At 31.4% G+C, this 16,827-nt stretch overlaps 1 protein-coding gene across 1 annotated transcript; it reads left to right on the top strand.

Annotated features, from left to right (window-relative positions):
• Nucleotides 1-6,229: 6,229 nt before the first annotated feature.
• Nucleotides 6,230-16,140, top strand: LOC130965113 (phototropin-2). Its single transcript, XM_057889922.1, has 23 exons — nucleotides 6,230-6,345; nucleotides 6,688-7,386; nucleotides 7,608-7,790; nucleotides 8,035-8,126; nucleotides 8,208-8,493; nucleotides 8,702-8,915; nucleotides 9,296-9,366; nucleotides 9,832-9,938; nucleotides 10,135-10,184; nucleotides 10,282-10,386; nucleotides 10,726-10,785; nucleotides 10,894-10,983; nucleotides 11,270-11,346; nucleotides 11,784-11,868; nucleotides 12,096-12,176; nucleotides 12,591-12,694; nucleotides 13,126-13,175; nucleotides 13,557-13,663; nucleotides 13,846-13,968; nucleotides 14,153-14,204; nucleotides 14,433-14,545; nucleotides 14,813-14,953; nucleotides 15,620-16,140. Exons 2-23 carry the CDS (start codon nucleotides 6,734-6,736, stop codon nucleotides 15,737-15,739), a joined length of 2,964 nt encoding a protein of 987 aa, XP_057745905.1. The 5' UTR covers nucleotides 6,230-6,345; nucleotides 6,688-6,733; the 3' UTR covers nucleotides 15,740-16,140.
• Nucleotides 16,141-16,827: the final 687 nt, after the last annotated feature.

The following is a 16,827-nucleotide window of genomic DNA, read 5'->3' as shown; positions in this document are numbered from 1 at the left end:
GGCCGTTAATATTAATTACCTTGATACCTTTTTGTAAACTAGCATGTGAAAATATCCAAATTTTCAATACTCCAACTATTATTTGACATGGTAAAATTTACTTAGAAAAATATAACAAGAATCAACACTTCTCTAAAATTAAAGTATAACCCCCAATCAATACTAATATTGTCTAATAACACCAAATATTTAAATCAATACAAATAACACAATATTATGCATTAGTCTAAAATCTTATGCATTTTAAACATAAAACATTAACTTATAATCTTATAATGACTAATAACACAAAATATTAAAATTTACAATAATTAAATTCCATATAAGAATAACCATCATCCATCACTAATAACAAAATATGAATTGTGTATGATGATCGGGCCACCGGACCGAATTCGGGTGTTTCGAGTTATGACCCAGACCGACCCAAAATAATGACCGGGTCTATTTTTGAGACCCTTATCCGGCCCTAAACCCGGTGAAATCACATCAAATTAGTCCCTAAAAGATTTGAGATCGGGTTGAGCTGGACTATGCACACCCCTAGTCAATGCAATTTTTCGGAAAAAAATGTCACGTTAATTGTTAGTAATCTTTGCGAATTGTGAAAAAATACATTTTTCTGATAATTTTATCGTTATTTGCTAACAGAGATCATTGAATTATCATTAATTAGATTTTAAGTGCCAGCCTAGAATGTTAGTATTGGATCAGAGAATTTAATTTGGGTTGTTCAAGTGATCTCACTCGTTCACGTAAGTATTGGGAATTCGAATTCTATCTTGTGCATACAACAACTCATTAACCAATGATAAATCCTTAAATAAAGTTTAGATCCGCTTTGACTTATCGAAATAAAAACTACCGTGAACAAAAAAAAATTAGACATGAGTCTAATTATGATTATAAAAATGATTAAAGTATTAGGTTGTCTTATGAAAATAAAAAATAGGGTGTAGTTTTTTTTTTTCGTGAGTAGTCGCATTGACCTTCATAAAAATAAAGATTGGGTTGGTTTTTTCTTTTAGTTTTGGTATGTGGTTAGGTTGGTACTTGGTACCTTAATCATGTTGTAAGAGCAAATGAGTAAAGACTAACATCCTTGTAATGAATGTTAACCTTTTTTTTTAATGTCATTATACACTACTCACACACACATCTACTTACACATATTATGGTTAACTACATCTAGTCTTAGATGAAAATTGATGGATTACACATCTCCTAATTCTAAGTATTATAAATTTACTCATACCACATTCATACACAGGATACGTAAGAATTTTATCTACTACTTAATCTCTTATACCCTCAGCTAATTTTTGAACTAAGATACACTTATTGCAAAACATAAATAATAATCACTAGACCATAGTCTTGTATGAATGAATATTAACTCTTTTTTTTTTTTTTTTGTTAATGAATATTAACTCTCGTTTTTTTTTTTTTTGTTCAAGGAATATTAACTCAAAAGTGTGTTTTATGTTGATCTTGGGCCTTCAGCACACGACCCATTGGGATCTTGATGGTTGAAGACTTTGACCAAGAGTTATCTAATATGGGAATTGGTTATAACTTATAATACATTAGTTGAAGAATTTTTTGCCAAAAACTTTTTCTTACAACATTAAAAAATTTTGTTAGTCCATGCATGTTGAAAAAAGCCCAAACCCCAGAGAGAAAAGAAGGGCTTGAAATGGGCTTCATTATCAAGATCACATATAAGTTCATATTCATTATTCACTCAAGGCCAAAAAAATAAAAAATTCATTAGTCACTACTCACTTGATCGTTGTAATGTGATGCAATATCATAGACTCATGGTGCCGTCTGAAGTACTAAAAACTTGTATAGATTTTATTTAATTCATGACCAAAAAAAAAAAAAAAAAGATTTTATTTAATTAAAAATATAAGTTTAATTTAAACTTAATTGTTGATCAATGTTAATTGTAAAAAATCATTTAATGTAGTTACAAATATGTACTAGACTTAATTTAATTAGAAAATTATTAAAAGGCCAACACATTTTACCAATATTAGCTAATACTTTTAGTCAACATTTTATTTTTAGGTTTAATTATTCTATTGGTCTCTATAGTTTTATTGAGTTTTTAATTAGGTCCTATATTTTTTTTTTCGTTTCGATCGAATCTCTATACCATATCAGATTTTGTAATTAAGTCCCTATCGTGACAAAAACGTTGGAATTAACGGAATATTTCGTTAAACAAAACAAATATACCAAGAAAAAGTATATGGAACCAAAAGCTTACCAGCCAAAAATTAAACAAAACCACATTAATTTATATTAATAATTAATTAATTTTAAATTTTTTAAATTCAAAATTTAAAAAATTTAAAATTGATTAGGTAAACCTAATTAAAACCTATAAAAACCTTCCTCTCCTCTTTCACATTAACCTACCTACCTCCAACAATCACACAGACCCCCTCTCTCTCTCTCAACCCTCTCTGCCTTGCGTCATGGCTTCCACCGCTGAAGCCGCCAGAGAGTTCCTCAAAATCCACGAAACCTCCTTCTCCGACCCCCCAACACATAAACCGTAGCCGCAAAGAGCCTGCCATATGGATTCAAGGACTTCGTGTTCGCCCCGTATGGATCCTATTGGAAGTTCATGAAGAAGGTGTGCATGTTGGAGCTCCTGGGCGGCAAAATGCTCCACCAGCTCCTCCACGTGAGGTAGCAAGAGAGGAAGAGGTTCCTTAGCGATTTGGCGAAGAAAGGGTTGGCCGGTGAGGCCGTGGATATTGGGGCAGAACTCATGATGCTGACCAACAACGTGATATCGATGATGACGAGGAGGCAGAAGAGTTGTTCTGAAAGGGGAGGAGAAGCGGAGGCGCTGAGAAAGGTGGGGGAGGACACGGTGGAGCTGAGCGGGAAGTTCAACGTGTCGGATTTCTTGTGGTTCATGAAGGGTGTTGATATTCCTCAGATCTTATTGATGATGAGTAGGGGGAATGCGCATTTCGTTCTCCTATAGTTTGGTGGATATTTAGGTGTCGTTTTGATGATTAAAGAGACTATAAACTACACACTTGATCTTAGCTAAAATTGAATAATTATAGAAATATAAAAAAAACATTCATTTAGTATGAAAAAAAACATCCTAATACTTAACAAAAGAAACATCTAATTATATTTTAGCAAAAATAATTAAATATCTATAAAATTTAAAAAAAATATGAAATTCTTAAAGAAATAGAGACATTCACATTTGCAATACAAAAAAATTCGAAAAATATATAAAAGAACATCCATTTAGTATGAAAAAGAAACATTCCGATACTTAGCAGAAGAAACATCCATATATATTAACTCGTAGAAATTTTGGATTCACTCAAAGGTATTTGGCTGATTTTTTTTTAATACCCTTTTGGTTCCCTAGCATTGCTCATATACCAAACATTTGACTGAATATTTTGTATAATTTAACAGAATATTCCGTTAATTTCAATATTTTTGTCACGGTAGAGACTTAATTATAAAATCTGATATGATATAGAGATCCAATTGAAAAGAAAAAAAATACAGAGACCTAATTGAAAATTCAATAAAATTATAGGAACCGACAGAATAATTAAACTTTATTTTTATAATACTGAGAACTTGGAATATCGATCAATTATTGGTTAAAAATAATAAATTTTATTAGTTATATAATATTATTTATTTAATTAATGAAGAAAAAACAAGAAGGGGACAATTAGTCTTTTACCCTTACCAAAACCAAATCTTTCACCGACGTTGTTCTATGAATCAAGCAATTGTCAATTCCATAATCAATTCATGGATTTCCTTCTTGCCCTAATTCTTGGGTCATGCCTCCATAGTCAATACATTAAAGCACAACATGTAAAAGGGACTTCTCACATGGTCTTTGTCTTGGATGATAATAATAGTAATAAAATTAATAATGCAACAAACATACTTTGCTACATGTACATGTGATAAGATGTTATCACAAATGATTGAAATTGTGTATTTAATGTATTTCTAAAATCATATCAAACTATATTAAATTATACATGACTTAATTATTTATATATAACATTTGTGAGATATTAATGTTATTGAAGTTTATATACTATGAAAAATAAGTACAACAAACTAACCCATTGTTAAATATAAGTCCTTTTGATGATTTGTTAAAACTTTAATTTTAGGTATATTATATAAGGTTTTCTTAGGAGAGATGCAACTATTTTCAGTGATCTCATTACAATATCATATATATGATTTATTCTCTTATATCACTTATTTAGTTTCAATCTCACTTTTTAAATGAATACTTAGTAATCATATATAATAAAGTCAAATGAAAAATGGATTTGGTCAACTTTTAAAATGTATTTAGTTTGTATTTTTATTTTTAATATTATTTATTATCAAAATTTTGTACAAAAAAAACAGAAAAAAATTACTATTTTAATTTTTTTTTACCTTTTTTGTATATAAATTTTTTTAAATAATAAAAATAAAAAACAAAAACACAAACCAAACATATTATTCTTATTTTTCATTAAACTTCACACAACAATGAGTTAAGTCCTATTTTAATCCTTTATTTTTGATATTCCAATTGTTATAATTTAGTCCCTGGTTGATCAGAACTCATCATCATTAGTGATGTAGTCTAATCCTTACCAAAAAATTATAAAAGAACTCTTATATCCGTTCTCAACCTCCAAGCTTGCCAATAAACACTTTATGATAAACAAAAATGTCACCACAAACACTCAATTTCCACCAATCTTTATTGCGTTTGACTCATGAATTTTTTTTTTTTTTGTGAAATTCAGTAGAAAAGGAGAATACAAAAGAGTAATGTTTTAATATGAGAAAAATTTCAAACGGTGTTATTTCAATCTTTATTTAACGCCAAAACACATAGGACATCATTTGACTATGTCTGGCGTGGTAAGGATTAAGTCACTAATAACGTTGAATTTTGGTAACAAAAAATACACAAAAAATTAATGTAATATACTTTTTTAAATTTAAAAATTAAATTATCACAATTAGGATCTAAAATTAAATAAGTGTAATTCACCGATCTCAGATATTAAAATGGGAATTAACTTCACAATAATACTTACCTTAGAAAATTTAAATCCATAAATAAATTAATATGGTGAGATCTATATGTATGTCCTTCTTATAATAGTAATAGTAATAATAAAAAAATAATACAATACATATTATATTTGATCATTTGTGATTGATGACAAGCCATTGAAGCTTCTTCCATTGAAAGTTGAAACCATGCACGTGGAACTTCTAAGCACCACACCACCAATTGCCACCACCATTTAAACACAACCTTCCTTAACCTCATATAGCAAATACCAATATTATTTTGTTTAATATTATATGCTAAATATTAAATATATGTATATATCGTTTTCCTTTGTCATTTTTCAGAAGGGAACCCAGATATTAAATACATGATAGTGAAATTTATCTTTAACGACATGCCACGCCAATTCCTTTGTGACCTCACAAATATTTAGCCCTTTACCTCCTCAATTTTATTTTATTTTTATTAAAAAATTTACATTTTTTTATATGATTTTTAATGCTTTGTTCTTGTGCTTTTCCTCCAACCAAGAAATATGGGATAAATAAATGGTAGTAAATGGTACACATATAATATACACTTTGTATTATACTGGAAAAGATATTTCTTCATGTTAGTTGTGTTTTTATCCATAATACTTGAATTTATTAATCTACTTTTGGCCAATTTGGTTTATTGTAAGAAAATTATTTAATTTTGATTCTAGTAAAATTTTCAGTGATATATAAATATAATTAACAATTATATTACATAAATTTATAAAATATGACATTAATATCACCTGAAGTTTGGGTGATATTACATTATATAATTTTCTATTTTCTAAAAAAATTAATTTTAATGCACTATCGTTGTGAAATCGTTTTACACGTACATCCAATTATATAATACCACATCATAAAAAACAACGACATTTTATATTAACCACGCGATTAATGGTCTAAAAAACTAATGTAATTAAATTAAACTCAATATTAAAAATTAAAATATTATTATATTTAATATCACCTAACCACAAAAGAGATCATAGTAATTCATCCAAGTCCTGGTCAACAATCAAAAAAAAAAAAATTGAATAAAAATAGTGGTTAACTAGACATAACTGTGTCTTAGACATTATTATTATTATTATTTATGAAGATACATATAATGTTTTATTGAGGACAAAGTTCTTGTATTTATTATGTGAACTCTGAAACATTATCCTTTCTGTTTGGAGCTTGAGCTCTGACACAGTCCAGGTTACTCATCCTCCAACTAATCCCTCAGCTTAGTTTCAAAAGGCTTTGCCATTTTTAGAGTTTACTTTCCCTTTAAGAAACTCCTTATTATAGTTTATAGCTTCTGATTATGCAATGTGTGATATGTTGTATGAAATTAATGTCTTTGCATTCCATTAGCACCATGCAATTATGATAAAGTATGTATCTGCATTCATCATTTTACATTTAATATAACTCACAAGTTTTTTGTGTGACTTCCAATGATTGTTGTTGTTTCCAGTTATTCAAAGACCATTAGACTGAAGAACATGTTTATATGTTTATATATTGATGTATTTATTTTTTTCCATTATGATTTAGGTGGTACCCTTTAGTTTGCACACCAAGTGACTGAGGAAATTCATAAATGGAGAAACTCAAATTACCTGTTAAGTGTGATCCTGATTCTTCTGGCAGTGATCATCCAGATTCATTTCCAATATTTAAACTTCCTGTGAGTGAAGATCTTAGAAGAGAGGAATACGGCGTGGGTTCTGTACCGGCGATTGCACCCTCTAATTCTTCCGGCAATAGAGAAACTATGAACAAGTGGATGGCATTTTCCAGAGATTCTGGTTTCAACAATGATGGTAACTCTGCAATGAACAATCTTTCAGGGGCTAAAAGTGCAGCAAAAGTCAATGACTCCACGAATCATCAAACTTTAACCGAAGCAAGCATAGCTGAGAGAACTGCTGAATGGGGTCTTCCAATGAACTCAAGTAGTGTAAAGGCAATAGCAGAGAAAACAAGCTCCTCTTTTGATGGTGACAGAACCAAAAACTTATCAGATAGATTTGTTGAATCAACAAGGACATCCGGAGACTCGAACTATGGATCCGAATCATCATCAGGGGTGTTCCCAAGAGTCTCACAAGAGTTGAAAGAAGCATTGGCGACGCTGCAACAAACTTTCGTTGTCTCGGATGCAACCAAGCCAGACTGTCCTATCATGTATGCCAGCAGTGGCTTTTTCAATATGACTGGTTATTCTTCAAAGGAGGTTATTGGAAGGAATTGGTGAGCATGTGTGCTGCTTCTATATATATATGCTGTTGGAGTCTACTTGCATCTTTAGTTTCGGATCTCAACCAAAACCTGTTTACTAAACAATGAATGGAAAACTTTTCTAGTGATTTTCAGTGAGGGTTGGGGTTAAATTGTGAGAGTGGTTCTTAGTAGGTTTTGAGCTAGAAAATATTGTTATCTTTTTAATCAAACCAGCAATTTTCTGGTTTCAGTCGATTTCTTCAGGGGCCCGATACAGACATGAATGAAGTGGCGAGAATTCGGGATGCAACTAGAAATGGGAAAAGTTATTGTGGCAGGCTTTTAAACTACAAGAAAAATGGAACTCCATTCTGGAATCTTCTCACTATTACCCCCATTAAAGATGACAATGGCAACACTATCAAATTCATCGGGTTAGTCCAGGCTTACCTACCTGGTTTTCTTACTTTAGAAGCTTTAATTAGAATGATCTCTTGGCATTTTTAGTAAAAACTTAATGGAAACTTCCATTGACTAATTGCAAATGTGGTTTGATTTTATATTTACCTAACCAAAGGTTTGAAGCAACATGATTCTAGAGAAATATAACCATCCTTGGAAATTTATTCAATAGCTTAAGGCTTCAAGAGGGTTGGTCTTATACAACTGTTACTACAGAATGCAGGTTGAGGTGAGCAAGTACACAGAAGGATTGAGTGAAAAGGCGTTACGACCGAATGGATTACCTACATCGTTGATTCGTTATGATGGTAAAATATTGAACCCTTTTAGCATTATGTGTGATTTTGAGTTTATGTGTAATCATCTAATCATCTAATTTCATTTATCAGCTCGTCAGAAGGAGAGGGCTTTAGGTTCCATCACTGAGGTTGTCCAAACTGTGAAGGATCCAAAATCCTCTAGTAAGCCTATGATTGAAGAAAATGCTACCAAGCATGAAGAGAAAGAGAAGTTTGATTTTGAATTTGTTTTGCCAAAGTCTGTTGAAGCTGGGAATACAAGTAAATTTAGCAAACAAACTCCTCCCAAGAATTCTGAAACTGATGCATCACGCTTGAGTTCTTATGAGGAGAGAAGCAAGGCTTCAAGAAAATCTGCACGAGTTTCTTTAAAGGGGTACTTATTTTCTTTAAATTTCTCTCAAAATTCAGCTCTTTTCTCAATAGTATTTAACTGAAAAACAAAAAGAAAGTGAACTTTTGTGCTTTGTAACTACATGTTTTATTTACTGTATCCAATGTTATGGATGAATGTTTAGCTTGGGAGTATGAGTTCTTTGTGGGGTTCAGAAAATGTGCTTAATTTGTTTTCCAACCTTTTCCAGTTTTAAAGGGAGATCAAGTTCTACTGGGAGAGATGAGGAGACACCCATCATTGAGCCAGAGGTATTGATGACCCAGGAAATAACCCGGACCGAAAGTTGGGAGCGCGCTGAAAGAGAGAGGGATATAAGGCAGGGAATAGATCTAGCAACCACATTGGAGCGGATAGAAAAGAATTTTGTGATTTCTGATCCTAGACTTCCAGATTGCCCAATTGTAAGATGAAGTTTTATATTGACACTTGCTTATGTTCTTCTCTAATAAGATTGTCATAACAAATAAAGTTTAAGCTACATTATCATGGAAGTCTTAATTCTTCTACATCCTTTATGAGATCAGAAAACATATCAGATATACAAGTTCAATTGTTATGTTAATCAAACTCTTCATACTGTGATCTATGACATTGTCTTTTCTTCTCTTCTTTATGACATTGGAGCTGGTATTGTATTTGTAATATCTTATTATCTTAGCTTGAATTGGTTACTGTTATATTGTTCTACATGCATGCATATACTTAACAGACGTCTTTAATGTGACTAATTTTTGGCGTTTGCTAACATTGCCTCAAGTGATTAATATTGATCCCTGTGCAGATATTTGCATCTGATAGCTTCCTCGAACTTACCGAATATACTCGAGAAGAAATTTTGGGAAGAAATTGTCGGTACAAATTTTACTCTATCTACATAAAAGTTAAATTTATTCTATTAACTACAAGGCATATAGTTTCAGTGTTTCCTGATTTAGTTGTCCTCTACCACTTGCTAGTAGTTTTTCTTTGAACCGAATGTTCTAGTATTAGAGACAAATGTACAACATGAGATATGAAATAACATGTGATAATAGAAAGAAATATGAATGCTTTCAAATGTTGAGATTTTTTTAATAACCTCTATGGTTGTTGGATGTTTATTTTATACTAGAGTTAGCTAGTCTTTAAACTTTATCATTTTCAATTCTATGGTAATCAATTTTTACTATTTGTAAATTAAAAAGATAAATGAGTGACTGATAAATGATATGCGGTTTGGATATAAGGTCCTTTTCCTTAGATCTTTAAAGTTTAAATTGATATATACTTCATTAAATTCGGATTTTGAAACTGTAATGTCCTTGTTCCATTGTGTAGGTTTCTTCAAGGACCAGAAACAGATCAAGCAACTGTCCAAAAGATTAGAGATGCCATCAGAGAGCAGAGGGAAATTACTGTTCAGTTGATCAATTATACTAAGAGTGGTTAGCATTTGATCAAATTGTTGAGTATTTTCACTTTTGTGTGTGTGTGCATAAGTAACTGAAAACAAAAAGTTGCATTTTTAAGGATGCCTAAAAGCTTTGAATAATATATCAACAGGTTAATGTGTGCATTGCAGCTTTTGTATTCTAAATCTAACCCCCTCTTGTTCTTGTTTTTTCTTTTTTTAATCTGTAGGAAAGAAGTTCTGGAATTTATTTCACTTGCAACCTATGCGTGACCAAAAGGTGATTGCAATGCTCCTAGAAAACAAATAAATTTTGATATTGAAAAGTCAATATCTGTTATCATTTATTAATATTATTTTCTCTATTTTGTGTTTAGGGTGAACTTCAATACTTCATTGGTGTTCAGTTAGATGGAAGTGATCATGTCGAACCCTTAAAAAATCGCCTGTCTGAGAATGCTGAGCTACAAAGTGCTAAGTTGGTGAGTGTTGTGTAATTCTAAGAAATGCTCCTTTAGCTCAATTGTTCAAACTCTGTAGATTTTCCTGTTGATTTCTAGTTCTGTAAAATCTAAATATTTTGTGCATGCAATATATCTAAGAATTATATTAAATATTTAAAATTAGTGAAAATATTAACTTGTATTGTTAAATGAAAGATATGTGAAAATGTTATTTTTGTGAAGGTAATAGCAGCAAGTACCATGAACTCATAGGTGACTCTGATGCTACTGAAGTTATTAGTTTAGTATGCATTTTCTTTTCCCAAAGAACCTTGCTCAACATTAGATTTTGCTTGAATAATTCTTTTTTTCCTCCAGGTAAAAGCCACTGCAGAAAATGTTGACGAAGCTGTTCGAGAACTTCCTGATGCCAACTTGGTAAAGGATTTTCTGCCTGAATTCTACGGTTCCTTAGCAGATTGTTTTTTCATTTGAATTTTTTTTTTTTTTTTTGAGACTGACATTTTATGGGTGTTTATATTGAAGAGACCAGAAGATTTATGGGCAATTCATTCTCAACCTGTCTTTCCACTACCTCACAAGAAGGATAATCCTTCTTGGGTAGCAATAAAAAAGGTACCAATGTATATATTTTACTTCCTTTGTCATCAAAGTTACACAAATAATATGTATTCTCTTATCAAACTTTGTTTCATGTAACTTGTACCAGCAATGTTCCTTGATGGTGTAAAGACAGACAAATACTTGATCCATTCTATAAAATTATCTTATTTGAAATATAAGTCTTGTTATAGTAACACAAATTTTTACATCTGAAATGTGTGATGTTTTTAAATTTATAGACATTGTTTAGTGAGATTTACAATTTTTTTCTATGAATTTATTTGTTTGAATATTTTAGATTGCCGCAAGGGGTGAGAAAATCAGCCTGCATCATTTTTCGCCTATTAGGCCATTGGGTTGTGGAGACACTGGCAGGTAACAATTTTCAGATGCTTTGGCTGAATAAATTGTATATGTAGCATGCATACTATGGATATCTTCTCTAAACAGATTTCCTTCCCATCTTTTCCTTTTCATTGAAAAGGCTATGTTGCTATTTGAATGTAATTTCTTGTAGATAAAGCTTTTAACAGAAGATTATTTATTATTGACATAATATCAAGGCCTCTTTGATCAAGTGGTCAATAGTTCAATCCTTGTTTTCATCATACTTCAAATTAATTTGAATTTCAACATTTAAGTAGAGAGTATTATGCATTATTAGTGCTTCAAGCCTAAAGGCCTTCTTGTATCTTTATCTAGTAGCTCAAGCTTTATAGAAAGTTGGTGCTTGACAATCTACATAAGCAACAAACTAAAATTTACAAGGACTTAAATTCACTGAAACCTTGGTGTTTTCATTTATGCGACAGTGTTCATCTGGTGGAACTCCAAGGTACCGACGAACTATATGCAATGAAGGCAATGGAAAAGTCTATAATGTTAAACCGTAACAAGGTCTCTGGAAATACAAGTGGGGAAAATTTTGATTGATATATACCATTTATATGAATTTGTGGCTTTGTTTTGTACTAATTAACTAGTACCTGACTCAAGTGTAGTTATAATTTCACATTTTTGTTTTCAACACACCATATCAAATTACCAATCTCTATCCTGTTATTGTTATCTTTCTTGCCTATCTTTTGTTTAGTTATAATAAATTTCTGTAATTGCTATTACAGGTTCACCGAGCATGTATTGAGAGAGAGATTATATCATTACTAGATCATCCTTTTCTTCCAACATTGTACACTTCATTTGAGGTAACTTTTCTTTTTTCGTGTATAAATGTCATGGATCCTTTTTAAAATCCAGAAACCCTTCAGTGCTATAAACATGTCAGTTGAACTTAGGATGAATCTATTGAAAAAACATGACAAAACTTATGACAAAGTCCATTAAGTATTACATACAAAATTACATAAAAAATATGTTAATGAGTACGATTGACATAGGATCCTTCCAAAGTGGTAGGGAGTAGTTAGTTTATAAACTTCTATTCAACACTTTCTCTGTCATCATCGTTCTATCCATCTCGTAAGGTCTACGATCAGAACCATCTACTTCATTCACTTGATAGTAGAGTAGAAAGGTGGTCTATAGTGGAGGATCAAACGACCGGCATACACACATTAGGCTGTTGACTAATGGTTCTAATGTTTCCTTTGTCTCTACAGACGTCCACCCATGTATGTTTGATTACTGACTTCTGTGCCGGGGGAGAGTTGTTTGCATTGCTCGACAAGCAACCTATGAAGATTTTCAAAGAGGATTCAGCAAGGTACTTTTTGTTTCCATTTTTCATTATTTGGTTGCTAGTATTGGAATCTATCATCTCATGCCCTTAACAACTTATAGTTTTATTAAAAGTTAAACAATTGAGTAATCAAAATAGTAATTAACATTTGTGTTAGAATACATAGCCAAGTTATAATTAGTTAACTACTGGTTATTATGATCTAATTACGAGTAGTTCCTAATTACTCCTATATTAACTGTGTGCCTTAATCAGTTACATGGAGCTGAATATATACTAACCATATAAGAAATCAAGCTATAGCTTGGGAGGCCTAATTACAGCTACTAAATCATTATACTCACTTCACCTAATTATATAATCTTTCTAAATATTATTAAAGATATATGTCTATATTATTATAAATTCATATTGTAGACCCTTCTATATGATGTTAACTTATATCATATCTCCAGATTTTATGCAGCAGAGGTTGTGATTGGTTTGGAATATCTGCACTGTTTAGGTATGCTGATCATTATCTCCTCCTTTCATCGGTTTGTATCACCTGCTTAGGCAGTTTGGTGTTCAATACATCCTCAATCTGTGTGTTGCTATTTGCTATGGTACCTTTGGACATATTTTAGAATCTTAAGTCCAAGATTTCTGACACATCAACTGAGATAGGCATGTTTTCTTTCTCCCAATTTCCAAGCTTTCCATAAATTTCGGCATTGTTTCTGGTTGTTTCTTCTATATAATATCTTTTGTGCTTGTGTGTTCTACATGGCTCGCATATAATCATCGACATTGTCACTATGCTCAATGATGATAAGAAAGAGAAGAGAAAAAAAATTCTAGTTCTTAAATAATATGAATAATGCTTTCTTTTACTTCATCTGTCTAGGTATAATTTATCGAGATTTAAAGCCCGAAAATATATTACTTAACAAGGAAGGCCATGTTGTATTGACTGACTTTGATCTATCATTTATGACAAATTGTAAACCCCAGGTATGCATCCTTATTCTCTGTAAACATAGGCTTACTTATTTAAATCCTTGTGCCATATTGAATTCATTTTGATAAAACCATTTACCTTTACTACCATTTCATAGGAGAATTTAAATGGATCAACATGTTAGAGTTGTACTTTGAAATATTTAGAACACTCAAATTGGAAGTTATTCCTACAGGTTGTTAAGCATCCTCCCCCTAGCAATAGAAGAAGATCGAGAAGTCAACCACCTCCGACATTTGTTGCAGAGCCAGTTACACAATCAAATTCATTTGTTGGAACTGAAGAATACATAGCTCCTGTATGGTGGATTTCTGTTCAGTATTTTCTTTATAGTACCTTAGTACACTACAAAGATTAGGTTTGTTATGTTAAAAAATCGAACCAGGGAGAAGACTAGTGTCAATGCATTATTCTGTTGTTTATGTATTATCATCATCATTATCATTGTCATGTACAAGGTTTCTAAAGTGCTTATATAACAGGAAATTATTACTGGAGCTGGGCATAGTAGTGCTATTGATTGGTGGACCCTTGGTAAGTTCTTTCATCCTTGTGCTTGTACACAAATTATGGAGGAGCATTCATTGCTATATTATCATAATTTCATAATTAAATTATATTGTTAGTGTACTTTCCAGTTGAAAACTGTTCAACTTCAAGTATATATTTATACTAACAATGCATCAAATCAAATTCTTAATAACAAATATGTACCCGTTTTTCTAATATCTACAAATTATGTTTTTGATTTTCTAAATATAGGTATCTTGTTGTATGAGATGCTCTACGGCCGTACACCGTTTCGAGGAAAGAATAGACAGAGGACATTTTCCAACATCTTACACAAGGATCTTACCTTTCCAAGCAGCATCCCGGTAAAATACTAATAAGTTATTGCATCATGCAATTCTCAATTCTGAGTAAAGTGAAATACACAATGCATATAATTAAGCATAAGCATGAACATGTATGAAATTTGCTCTCAAATTTCTATTTGGTACCAAAATTATTATTTTGCATTGAAACATCAGTATTCATCACTTTATATATCTAGATTTAAATTATACACCTAAATGTATAAACGGTTCACACACCGGATACTATGATCATGCATCAATTGATAGCTTTCTGCAAATTTCCAGGCAAGCCTTGCAGCAAGGCAGTTGATCAATGCACTACTGCAAAGAGATCCGGCCAGTCGTCTAGGCTCAACCACTGGTGCCAATGAGATCAAACAACATCCATTCTTCCGTGGAATCAACTGGCCTTTAATCCGCAACATGGTAGTTGCCTCCTAAACCTTAAACAACTTAAACGAACATATCAAGGCATCGAATCAGACAATTCTAAAAGCCTAAAAAGTATGTTTCAATCAATTAAGCATAATTAGGAGAAAATTCACGAAAGCATGCATTTACAAGGAATATGTGCAAGTTAAGTTGATAAATTCCACTCCTTTCAATATAAAAATCATCGTAAAATATGAATTTATCAGTATTATTCGAGTAGATGTTATTACCTTAAAATGGGAAACCTCCCTTCTTTTTCCTTCTTTTGTTAATAAAGTCATGCTATAACATAGTCAGAAAAATATAGCCTCAATCTTTAACAGAATTAGAGTGGTTAATTATTAGATAAGACAAAGGAAAGGCTGGTGCATAACCATCCTGCATTAACGCAAGGTCCGGGGAAGGGTCACACCCAAAGGGTGTAATGTTGACAGCCTAACCTAATCTTACATCAGTGACTGATTATACGGTTTAAACCCCATGACCTTGAGTTCACACGGAAACAACTCAATCATTACTTCAAGGCTCCTCTTCAATTATTAGATAAAACGAAGTGAAAAATAAATTACTAACCCCTCAACTCAAGATCAATTTTTCGAATCTAACCCTTGTAGCAGGTTTATTATACTGACAACCTTTGAGTTGCTTATTTTCATGCAGAATCCACCTCCATTAGAGGCTCCTCTAAAATTGATAGAAAAAGTTCCAGTGGCCAAGGATATAAAGTGGGAAGATGATGGTGTTCTTTCTACCTCAATTGATATGGATAATATTTTCTGAAAAGGGTTAAACACAAGTTACTCATCAAGATGCTTTGTTTAGAACCATGTCTGATCCATCCTTCAAGAATCAATCAATGGAGACTTCAAGCACAAAAAGTTTGTCTATGGTTGTGCGTTGAATCCAGTTGCAACTTTTGATCTTACAATAGAAGAGCAAAACCAAATACAATTATCCAAACAAATTTGTGAAGGATCAGCATGAAAGTATTATGTACATTGAATAAAGCCATAGTTTTTTCAATAATATGTTTTGTAGAGTTAAAAAATATCATATATGTTGCTAGTCACTTTGTATAACTTGTTTGTTGTAATCTAGTTTGTATCAGTGCCACCATTGTAAAAAAATGATGAGTTTCTGTTGTAATTTAAATTTAGTGAATACAGTTGTTAAAATTAGTACCCTTGAATGTGTCTTAAATTTCTGTCAAAGAATGGGGAAAAAAAATCCATTCAAACACAAAATTAGATTGGTTTGGACCACCAATAAGGGATGGTTTTTCCTTGTGCAAGTTATTGCTTCTTTGGTTTAACGAGTAATAAGTGTTTGTAAAAAAAGTGGTATATCACAAATCAAAAACTTCATACATTTAAGAAAAATGCTCCATGAATACCAAATGAATTATAGTGAATCAAATTAATTAGAGAAACTTTTCTTCGCTTGACTAAGTACCAATATATATTTGGTAATAGAAAAACCCCCAAATATTTAAAATATAATATAGGGTTCTCTATAATTTTATATTACACTACTATTTATTTTTTGGGTGTCTATATTATACACTACTATAGTTTGACGGTTATTATTAATCATAAGGAATATCAAATTATCAGAAATATTTTCTTCTTCTAACTAAGTACCAATATCTTTGGCCACCTATTGGAATTGAATAGCAATATCTCTTACAGTTTTGCTTATAAGGAAAAAACAATATATATTCTTTTTTGGCTAAGTATCAAAGATATCAAATATAATATAGACTAGTATTTAATTTTATATTAAAATATTATTTTGACAATTCTACTTTTTTTAATGAAATAATTCTTAAAAAGATTATACTATCATCTTAACACCCTAACTAATGGTCT

The sequence above is a fragment of the Arachis stenosperma genome, chromosome 1 (assembly GCF_014773155.1).
Source record: "Arachis stenosperma cultivar V10309 chromosome 1, arast.V10309.gnm1.PFL2, whole genome shotgun sequence".
In the NCBI taxonomy this organism is placed as follows: domain Eukaryota; kingdom Viridiplantae; phylum Streptophyta; class Magnoliopsida; order Fabales; family Fabaceae; genus Arachis; species Arachis stenosperma.
Note: the sequence above shows the minus strand (reverse complement) of the source record. Positions and strands in the feature narration are given on the sequence as shown.

Excerpts from the sequence above, each read along its gene's own strand:
- LOC130965113 (XM_057889922.1), top strand. The coding sequence starts at position 6,734 with ATGGAGAAACTCAAATTACCTGTTAAGTGTGATCCTGATTCTTCTGGC. Across the intron at positions 9,939-10,134 it reads GATCAATTATACTAAGAGTG|GAAAGAAGTTCTGGAATTTA; the intron begins GTTAGCATTTGA and ends TTTAATCTGTAG. Across the intron at positions 14,546-14,812 it reads CCTTTCCAAGCAGCATCCCG|GCAAGCCTTGCAGCAAGGCA; the intron begins GTAAAATACTAA and ends GCAAATTTCCAG.